This window comes from Nanorana parkeri, unplaced genomic scaffold, assembly GCF_000935625.1.
Source record: "Nanorana parkeri isolate BGI_ZX_2015 unplaced genomic scaffold, ASM93562v1 scaffold51, whole genome shotgun sequence".
Classification (NCBI taxonomy): Eukaryota; Metazoa; Chordata; class Amphibia; order Anura; family Dicroglossidae; genus Nanorana; species Nanorana parkeri.
Window position 1 is genome coordinate 1,241,656 of NW_017306319.1, and position 11,603 is coordinate 1,253,258.

At 39.7% G+C, this 11,603-nt stretch overlaps 1 protein-coding gene across 1 annotated transcript in view; it reads right to left on the reverse strand.

Moving 5' to 3' along the window:
• The window catches only part of MYOM2 (myomesin 2), a 128,059-nt gene that overhangs the window by 94,701 nt on the left and 21,755 nt on the right, over positions 1–11,603 (reverse strand). The window contains exons 6-8 of the mRNA XM_018574917.1: positions 4,687–4,775; positions 2,215–2,262; positions 805–969 (exon numbers count right to left, since the gene is read on the reverse strand). Of these exons, the coding sequence (XP_018430419.1) occupies positions 805–969; positions 2,215–2,262; positions 4,687–4,775 (302 nt within the window). The remainder of the gene's footprint in view (positions 1–804; positions 970–2,214; positions 2,263–4,686; positions 4,776–11,603) is intronic.

Genomic DNA, 11,603 nt, shown 5'->3' on the forward strand with positions numbered 1-11,603 from the left:
GGCAGAAGCTGCACAGGTACTCGTTTTTTGTATCGGAGTATTTGCACTAGTAGGAGTACTCATGCAAATACTCGGTATCGCCGCCAATACCGATGCTTGTATCGGAGCATCCCTACTGCCAACAATAACATTCAGAATTTTAAGGCAGGTTTGAATATAATTGGTGGCAGAGGGTACGTAATACATACTCTTGGTAGAAACGCATTGATCCATCAGGATTTGGCGCGCATACTATACTAGCAGATTAGCTTTTCATATGCTCTTGAATATTCATAAATAATTATATATGGTGGCTTGAACTCCACTCAGACATGAAAAATTGTGTATAAACTTAGTGGTTAGCCCTTTTGCCTTGCCGCCCTGGGGGTCCCTGGTTTGAATCCTGGTCAGCACACCATGTGCAAGGAGTTTGCATGTTGCACTCCCTGTGCTTGCATGGGTTTCCTCTGGGTACTCCAGTTTCCTCCCACACTCCATAGACATGGTGGTAGATTAATTAGCTCATGTCCAAATTGGCCCTGTATGTACAGTATGTGAGATAGGGACCTTAGATTGTAAGCTGCTTGAGGGCAGGGACTGATGTGAATGTTCACTGTAAAGTGCTGTGTAAATTGTTGGTGCTATATAAATACCTGTAATAAATAAATAAAATAACATGCAACAAATGTAGTGGTTTCAATTATATACAGTATTTGTTCCTAGACAACGTGCTGTCATTTGTAGGTAATCTGTTACCTTTGCATTAAACCCTGCTACCAGCATAAACTAAGTATAACATTAGCTAGATTATTAAAAAGTACTCACCATCCCTGTACCATTCTGCCTGGGGCCGCAGTCTGGTAAGATCAGGAGTTAAAAGAACTGAACATGACAAAGTCAATGTATCACCCTCAACTCCAAACGTCACACCAAAAGTATCCAGAAACTTAACGTCAATGTGGGTGAAACAAACTGCAGCAGTCAGGGGCACTGAAAGGAAATTAGATATATGTTAATTGAAAAAGCAGCATTCATAGTCTGATTTACAATACAGCACAGTAAACTGGAGCTTTGTGGTGGAAAGTCCAAACAGGCAACTTTTTCATTTATAAATATCAACCACACATTTCTTATTCTATAATTAGGAATTGCAACAGTATTACAATTTGGGGTTAGAATATGTAGTGGGTTAGAGTCTGTAATACAGGAAAATGCTCTCTCCAAAAGGAGTGATCCAAGAAAAAGGCTGTTGCTTCAAATTCGAATGGCTGCGTGTCTACAGGTTCCAGTGATAGAAATCCAGTCTGCTATTCTCAATCAGGAGTGAGGGTGACAAGGAAACAATTCAGGAACACAATTGGAAGACAGTTGTCCCCCCATAAGTAAACAGGAAGCAGGTTTTCTTCCACCCTGAGTTCTTCTTTAAGAGATTTATAAGATTTAAAATGTTTGAAAAGATAGTACACAACTTTAGAAATTACATTTTATTTTTAGTGATTGGGTTGAGATCTGGTTTAACTTGGTGAATGATCAAAGCATTAAATGGAATAAAGAATTCAGTGATGTGACAGGGAATTCTGCATCCTTAAAACTAATCTCCATCCTGTGTCTGCCTCAGATGGAGACCAGGGAATGAAGATAAGAATTGTACCTCTGTTTAAATATCCCCTGAGAATTGTGAGGTATGGGGAGTGAAGTCTAGTCTAAATACACCTAGAAGTGCTTGTTCCTCTTAATGCTAATCTCTGGGCACAAAAACTTGAATTAAAAAATATTATTCAATATCCACAAACGAGAGCAGAACTGTGGGAGGGGCCCAGCAGCCCCATCAGCTATAGGCTGCCTACAGATAACAACGGGGGGCAGCGGTTACAAGACCAGTCACCCTGCACAAGGAGAGAGAACAGCACTTCTGGTCTCTGTTGCAGTAAGTTATTGTATACAGGCAAAGTTTCACGCTGGATTACTGCACAGATCTGGAAGAAATACACCTGATGTTATAATATAGTATTTTGTAGAACTAAATACGTAAACTAACTACAAGGCAATAACAATATTGTAAGTGTTTAGACAAAGCAAACAGTTTTGCATGGGCTTCTAACCTAATGTATATATGAATAGTGCTCCAAGCAATGTAGAAGCAGACTTCTGAATGGAAGCACCAGAAAAATGATGTTAATGTAGTTTAGACTTCACTCTCCCTTAACATTCAATGTTGGGATAAGGTTTACTTACGATGTGGCACAAAACCAGGATGAATAGGTTCTTCTTCTCCTCTGAATCCTATAAAAAATGTATTAGATAGTGTCAAGCACATCGCAAATTATGCACACGCTCTTTATAAACTGATAGTTAGAAGTAACTAATATACAACCAGTCTGCACTTCAACATACTGTATATAATAGTGATTATGTCTTATGTTCAGTGATTATAAACTGATAATTAGAAGTAACTAATATACAACCAGTCTGCACTGCAACATATATAATAGTGATTATGTCTTATGTTCAGTGATTAGGAATATGGCAAACAGGAGGCTAATTGGCAAACTGTGAAAGCAGTGCAGCCCAAATTCCTATTCCTAGGCGTATGGGCACACAGCTGAAAATATAGCTGTATTTGTGCGCATAGGTTTGTATGATCATAAATATATTGCACATAAAACCGGAATGGCTTTTTGCCACCTGAAGAAGTGGGGAGGTGGGACACTCTGACCGGCATCCCGCCCAACTCCTGGCAACCAGTGATGTCACCGGTTGCCAGGAGCTGGGCGATACACCGGCTAGTGTGTCCCAGGTTGCTAAGAGCTGGGTGGGGAGATGTGTATCGCCCTTACACATCTCCCTGCCTGGCTCTTAGCAACCTGGGATACTCTGGCCAGAAAGGGGGCAGCATTGTGTAGCAGAGTATCCACCACACAACAAACATGCCGCTCTACCTGCCACTCCCCCATGTGAGCCAAACAGATGCCCCCTGAGGCAACAGGCTGCCTCATTAAAGGGATGGCTCTGGGTATACCCCTTAATTCAGGTGCTACAACAACTGATGGATATGCCAGAGTAAGTCATAGGAGAGATATGTTGTCAGCACACCTTCTGCTTCAAAGTTCATGTTTATTGATGATTGTTCAGCATATCAAAAGAAATTGCAACATCTCAAAACCTCGCAGGGTCCCTTCATCAGGCCATTTATCTGATGAAGGGACCCTGGCAAGTTTGGAAAGGTTGCAATTTCTTTTGATATGCTGAATGAACAATAAAGAAGTTTCAACTTTGAAGCAGAAGGTGTGCTGACAACGTATCTTTCCCATAGGATTGTAAGGCACACAATGGAAGGAATTTATCAAAACTGGAAGACAGAATATGGAGCAGATGCCCATAGTAACCAATCAGCTTCTCTCTTCAGTTTGTTCAGTTATGCTTTGAAAATAAAAGGTAGAAGCCGACAGGTTGCTGTGGGCAACTGCTCCAGATTCTGTCTGCTCTTGTTTTGGTAAGTTTCCCTCAATATGCTGTAAGCGATGTGCACATGTAAATGCAAGTACCGGTGTTTGTTTACACATGAATATGTATGGGATTAAGCTCCAACAACAGCTAGTGCTCTCTGGTGCCACAAATACAGGCATGTTTTAAACAGAATGACCATGTGTCTATATTTGAATCCGTGAGAATGAACACGTCGTCAGGTCACCAGGAAACACCTCTATTGAAAGCTGCTGCCTCTCACAAGTTTGAAAGGAAAAGGCAGCATGCCATATGTAGAGTAATTTTATGTGTTTTAGAATATGGGTACCCCTCGTTAATCGTGATGAAAGATCAAGGGCTTGCCTGTTGTCACAAAGAGTTCCAAGACTACAAGGCCAGATGCCCAGTTTGATCTATTTTACATCATGCACACATTTCAACAGGTTGGAAAATTTCCAATTGTTAACCTTTCCATAAACTCTTCAGTGAGTCAGTGAATGAATGCAATGCCTGAGCAAAACTGTTATTGTGGGCACAAGATCTCCAGTGTCCAGCTTAAAGGCAATCCCACCAGAGAGCTATGTGCATTAACTAGCAAGAATACTGACTGCCACAAACCTGCATATACATTTATTTTATAACAATTTGTCACACTGCAGTCCCCATTCACACCTTAGCATTTTCTAGCTCAAATGCCACAAGGCTCTGCCGGAGGAATCCCATTGTTTTCTATGAACCCTGTTCACATCTGAATGTTCAGCAAAATGCCTGTAGCTCAAAGAAGTACAGGTGGGGCAGTGTTGAACGTTTTGGTCCCAACAGACATAAAAATAAGTGCCTAAATAATAGCTACATTTTCATTGGCTCAAAACAATAATAATAAAAAACATTTAAACCTGAAATGCGCACAAAAATGCCTGTGCAAACACTCAAACCCCAAGACCAATGTTGCTCAGCTCAAGTGTGAATGGGGCCGTCAGCCTGAAGATATACATAAGGCCCCTGCAGGATTTTTTTTCTATGCACCTATCACATTTTAAAAACAATATTACATGGGGCACATACCAGATATATCCAAAATGACTTTTTTCTAAAAGGGCTCTATGGAATTATTTTGAATGTTAAACCCACAATTGCTCAGAAGGTTTTGCTACTGTTGTCCGCAAAAAGCATTTGAAGTTTTAATCAATTCCCCAGAGGCCATGATAAATCATCTTATATCTGTGATGACAATTAACTTACTTCTGACAATGACAGCTGCATTGGTGGATGATTGACCATGCACATTTCTTGCCACCGCTGTGTAAGTAGCAGTGTCATCTGTGTTCGTTCTGAAAAAGATAATCAAAATATGCATTATTAATCGTGAGACTTAATACAGTTTGGTTTCATGTATATTTATTAGGATTTCCGATTAAATGCAATTCTAGCTGACAACTGTTTTTTCTTGTTTAAATTGTATCAGGATGCATATGCTAAAGACAGCCAATGTCTTCAGCTACCAAAGAAAACTCAAGCCTCAGAACTCCATGACAGACAACGAGCTAGTATACTAAAATATTGCTTATTATACACCAATGTACCAGATGCACCAAAGTGCAGAAATGTATATTAAAATAAACCTTTCAAAATGACAACAAATAAATATGTTGCATACATATTACCTTTAAAAATATCCCTTACCCTGGACATTAGAAAAACTGCAGTTCCCAGGTAAACCACTTGATGGCACTCATTGGAAAGAAAATGTTTCCATTTATTAATACACTGCCTGTGAAATGAACAGTCAGAGGCAGCTTCAACATAAATAAATATTTAATCTATTTTTTTTTTACCTGAATACAACTTTGCTTGAGAAAAATGTAATAGCATTCTAAGTATCTATAAACATTTTAACACATGTACTAAAGATATGTGCATTGCATGCATGCCGTGCTTTGGCCAGTTCATTGGTCTCCCCTGGTGTGCCAAGGGTACAGTGATGATCTCTATTCATTGGTATGCTGATTTCATGCAGTTCCGACAGGGAAGGAATGGGAAGAGGCATGTACAAGTGCTCTGTAAAGAAATGTGTAACAACTAGTGCAAACCTAGTCTTTGAAACTGAAGGTTAGTAAATTTTTTTTGGGGGGGCAGGGGATACAGCACCAAGCTCATTACATGTAATGGTGTGTATCCCATCTCCTGCAGGCTGCCCTTTCTTTTAAAAATCTTCCCTTCGTGCTGCCTTCATAGCCACAAGATATTGCCAAGATCAGCTATCTTTTGTTGCTTTATGGGTTGGCAGCAGTCGCTGCTAGCTTGAAGAGTAACACTGCTCACCCCTTCACACACACTCTCCATTCACTGTGTTCTGTGAATGGAGGAGGAGTAGTTGAATGACAGGACCTCCTCTGCCCATTCACAGAACACAATGCATTGTGGGAGAATAGTAGTATGAGTTCTCTGAATAAAGGAGAGGGCATGAAGGGGCACTGATAACACCTAAATCATGGGAAGACAGCTTATCAGGGTCATATCTGGTGGCTATCAAGGCAGCATTAAGGGCACATTTTTATAAGAAGCAGCAGCCTACAGGAAATGGCATACACACCATTACACGTAACTAATGTATTTGGTGTTGTATCCTTCTCAAAAAATATTACTAAACTTCAGCTTTAAGTTTATCATCACAGATCCGGCTCAGAAAACAGCTGGATTCACTTTAGGGCATTTTTATATGTTAGTGCATAGACAAGACTAGACTTATTAAAGTAAGAATTCCAACTACCCGGACTACTGTAATTTGATAGAACTGTAATGTATGCTGCATTTTAAAGATAAGAGCAAAAAAAAGCCAGTGCGGTCACTGAAGTGTCTTACAGCATCTGTTCTGTGACCGGATCGCAGACGGGACTCCCCGAAGCCGGCGGAGAGGTGAGCGTTTTCATTAGCGATCAAAATAATTTGAATCGAAAGATCGACAGGTCCCTGTCTCTCTAGCTGATTTCACAGCACTCTCAGAACCTGTGTAGATGGACTTAAGGCTTGTATTGATGACATCAGTATGAAACACCTCTGAGATCATTCCGAATTCATCGATAGGTACATTTGACCTGCTTCAGGTAGGTTTTGCATCACCATAGACTGGTGTGTAAATGTAAAACTCATCTGATGCAAACAAAAGCCAGTTGACACAGGCCCTTAAAGTGTATGTAAAACCTAACAAATAACTTCTCTTGTTGCACCCTTTTAGTTTTTAAAATGATTGGTCCTAGTGCTGTCATGTGCACTCTACAATATTATGTCAAGCAGTCTTATCAGCCCTGCCCAGTTCACCTCTGTAAACTACAGAACGCCTACTTCTTATGTTATGGAGATGAGGAGGGGTGTTTTGTAGTCCTAACACACTTCTGGTGCTAAGCCGACAACAGTAATTCTCCATAGATACAGTGCATTGAGTGAATGTTGTCACTGTAGAACTGGCAGGGTAACCAGGTGAAAATAAAGGGGAAAAAAGCCAAAAAACAAGAAAACTAATGCAGCCACCACATCTAACTAGTAATATAATCTAGTATATTAATTTTAATTTCCATTCCTAGGTTTATATACTTTTTAAAGACGAATATGAATATCTTAAAACCAATCTCTACTTATATATACAGAAAATGCAAAACCCCTTCCTGAGTTAAGGTGCCCATACACTGTACGATTATTGTACATGAATCACGGGAAATCCAGCGATCGTACGATAATCGCAAAGTGTATGGAAGGTGTGCGACCATTTCTACTGTACGATTGCATGTCTTCCGCCGAACAAGCAGGCTGGAAAACCCGCCGGGAATCGTATGATTCTCTGCGGGTTAGTGGCCTGCTTGTTCGACAACTGCCCGTTCAACATTGGAGTCAACGGAATCCCGCCCCTCAGGGGGGCGGGCTTACGATGATCACAAGTACGATCTGCCTGTCCAAGATGGGCAGATGGTAAGTTCCTTTAATAACTTTACAACCAAAAGTCTTGCGAAGGTTGTAAAGTGTATGGCCGCCTTTAGGGTAGAACAGCAGAGAAAACCTTGGGAATGTGCCCAGGGTTATTTTTTTAGCATACTGGACAGTCCACCTTAAATTGTAATCCTGCAAATCCCGATAAAACATCGGCAAGGAAACAGATAAGAGTGAACAAATAGATAAATTAATGGAAGACTATTGACTGGATGAGCATTTAAAATTAAGTATGATGCTCTCTTTATGGCACTTTAAGTATTTTCCAGTCCAGCCAAAGAACACGCAGCATATACCCATAGCCAAATGTCACCAGGGAAAAGCTCACTAACATTAGAGTACAGTCAAGATGACATCCAAGACATTCCAAGCTGTTTTAAGTATCAACAGATCAGATTGCACACAGCTCAGCAATATGGCATGAACAGCTGAGAATACAGGAGAATCACAGAGACACTATAATCTCAAGTACCAAGATAAAAAATTAACAAGTGCTTCTACCCATGAGTTTCATTCATATACTTCACTTCCTGCTCTAATATTCTTATTGAAGTAGAAATGTCTGCATTCTGTTCCTTTCATTAGTGCTGCAGACAGCTGCAGTGTCGCAGGCTAGATCCTGCTATTGTTAGCTCTCCAAAGGAATTAGACACAGACTTCAGGGTGACCACAGATTCACACTTTATAAAGTGCAGGAAAGAAAATAGTTGACATCTGTCTTTGGAAACATTTAAAGAAATATATCAGTAAGGACACACACATACAATGAAAGCCTATACTGAATTGTATAAAAGGATGCTAACAGGAAACTACTTTGCAGTACAAATAGTATAGTGCGTGTGTGAGTGAGTGTGTGTATATACATTTTTGTAAATATTTTATTATATCATTTCATGTGACGGCTCTGAGGAATTGACACTTTGCTACAATGTAAAGTAGTGAGTGTACAGCTTGCATATCAGTGTACATTTGCTGTCCCCTCAAAATAACTCAACACACAGCCATTAATATTTAAACCGCTGGCAACAAAAGTGAGTACACCCCTAAGTGAAAATGTCCAAATCGGGCCCAATTAACCATTTTCCCTCCCCGGTGTCATGGGACTCGTTAGTGTTACAAGGTCTCAGGTGTGAATGGGGAGCAGGTGTGCCAAATTTGGTGTTATTGTTCTCACTCTCTCATACTGGCAAAGGTGAGTACACCCCTAAGTGAAAATGTCCAAATTGGGCCCAAAGTATCAATATTTTGTGTGGCCGCCATTATTTTCCAGCACTGCCTTAACCCTCTTGGGCATGGAGCCCAAATTGGACATTTTCACTTAGGGGTGTACTCAATAAGAAACTTGTATTTTGTGGGCTGCTTACTGTTTCTTCTGAAATGCCAGTAGCATGTTTCTAATGGTGACTCATTGGCTTTGGTCATTTTTGAGTCAATTACCATATAGGAAATCTCCACTTTTGTTAAAGGAGAACTATGGGGTCAGGGCTTTTCCCCATAGTTCTCCAAGGGTAACGGGAGGACACAAACTAGCGTCCTCCCGTCACCCATAGCTCAGTATATATACTAAGACGCCGCAGCCGGAACGGATCCCGACAATTATGATCCACCCAGCTACGTGAGTGACAGCTGGCTCGGCCTATCTAGAAAAAAAAAAAAATTTCTATTTTAATCTGAACCCACTGTTGTTTTCTAAAACGCTTAAAAAGGCAACATAGGTTTCTGAAAGTGTTTTATACACAGTTGGTGAATGGAATGCCCCCAAAAATGTATTTGTTTGCTTGTATGATTGGCTCCTGGATTGTCCCACATGTCTGCACTAAGATAGTAAGAAAATGTTAGGCATCTACTGTAACATAAATTTGATTTTTGGTGAGCTACATCCTAGAGTTTTAACTACTTCTAAAGATAAACTGCACCAGGTGGTTACAACAAGCCAGACCCTCCCATTCAGGAATCAGTTTAGAAAAGACATGGTGAAACAAACTGTTTTTTTCTTCAGAACAGATAAAGATAGATATCTACTATAATGTTTGTTGAAATCCTTGCAATGTGCTTTAATTTCCTGGAAGAGATTGCTTTTCATTTTGAACAAAAGAGAAAGACAGGCAACAATTATCTTCAGAAGGTGTTTAGGTGTTAATGGCAGCTTTTACATTTTTTTCCTTTAAACAAGAGCTGGTTTGTGAAATGTATGTATTTAATGTTAGTTTAATTTTATATGTATAACTTGCCGCCCTTGTTCTTTTGACACGGCACTTAAGAGTCTTAGGGCTACGTCATACTGTCCATAACTACCGAGGAACAGCTGATACCTTCCTTAATGGATGTTGCTCTCTTGCTAAGTGAAATAAAGCAGAACCTTGCATGATAGCTGTTAACAGCAAATACCATTCAGTGTCACTAAATTTCTCTCAAAACCAGCTACCGTAATATGGAAAGTTTTCAGCACTGTCTGTCTGTGTGTTTCAGATTTTGTCAGTAAGGTAGGGAGATCCTGTAAGATGTAGAAAAAGTGCTACTTTACTGGAAACACAGTCTATGTACATGGGTTAACTCAAGCATTGCAAGATACCACTATATAGTGTTTAGATTCTTGTCAGAACTTGTGTACCTATTTACTACTTTACATTGTGTGAGCCAGCTCCAGAGTGTGCGTAAGCCTTGACTGACAACAGGTGTTAGAATATCTGTATTTTGGAAGTATGTAGGCTGCCATTGCTGACCCCTACATCTGAAAATAGTAGTTCCCTGGCTGTCATCCTGATCTATGACTTTCTGAGTCACTCAGAGGAAACAATTGTACACATTAGAAGCTGTGACTTCACTCTCTATTGGCACTCAAGTGTTACTTTATTGCACACTAGATTATGCTATTTACAAAACCAAATACCAATAATAATAATGACTGAGCTTCTGATGTAAGGATATAACCTTGTATCACTGCACTAAAAAAAAATTAACTCCGGTACATTACCATATCAGTGTGCACCAATATAAAACCTCAGAAACCATAAAACTGTGTTTCAATTATACAATGTCTCTAGTGATTGGTACAAATTTTGGGACATTTAGTAAAGGTTCAGTTAAATAATACACTGGTATTGAGGTAAAACTTCAAATGAGATACAAAATAAGTAGGAAGAGAACAATTTCACATCTATGAGTGGTGAAACGCGTAAAGGGTTGCTTTTGCATGGGACTGTTATGCTACTATGTGTGATGTACTTTTGAATAAACAACTTTGACTTTGATGAAGATTCACAGAGTGCGGCTGTATGTTCAATAAGTTGTTAAGTAATTTCCTTTTACTGTTATTCAGTGCATGAAGCAAGTCTAGATTTGCTAGCCTGCAGTACTTAAGTAATTACAACCTAAATAGCTAAATCCCCTTTATTTTTCATAATTGGGGGTGCAAATGAGGTGACTGAATATGTATTAAGTATAATTAAAGCTTATTTAGACATTTAAGTAAACCCTACTGCTATTCTTGGAAACACATCGTGATATCATAGTGCTATCTACATTCATTGCCAGGTTATCAGGATATGTTACACAGCTACAAGTACGTCAGATAGCATAGATGAAAGGTGGAACAGATCACTATAAACGACCATATGAATAAAGTATGTCTAAAGCAAAGCATATTTCATACAGGTGCAAATGTTTGCATGTATTTTCCAGTTCGAAGTGTTACTGGTGACCAACTGTCAAGCAGAAAGCGGTAATTGAAATGTTTATAGCCAATGTAAATAGTACCAGTGGTAATACAGCTAGAAGTATAGGCAGTTACCTATAGCTAGAATGTAAAGTATAAAAGGGATCCCCTTTACTAAACAACTAATAGCAGCTTGTGTAATAGGGATTTAAGAGTTATAACTACTCAGGGACAATTTTTGTTATTTCAGGAGAAATAATCAAATGCAAACAGATCTTTGCACCAGTAAAACCAGTAAAAGAAAGTAACGCAGCAAGACAATCCTTGAGCAGTTGAATCTCCTCCCAATTTTGCCAGCAAGTTCTGGAACCAAAAATAATTTAAAGGGCCAACGGTGGCATTGGCACCTCCTCTGCTGCTCCTGCTGAAACAAGTAAGTAACCATTAAACTCAAGCAGACACTCAAACAGGCCCTCCCCCCGGCAAAGCACCCTCCCCATGTGGAAGACATGTGGGCTGGTAT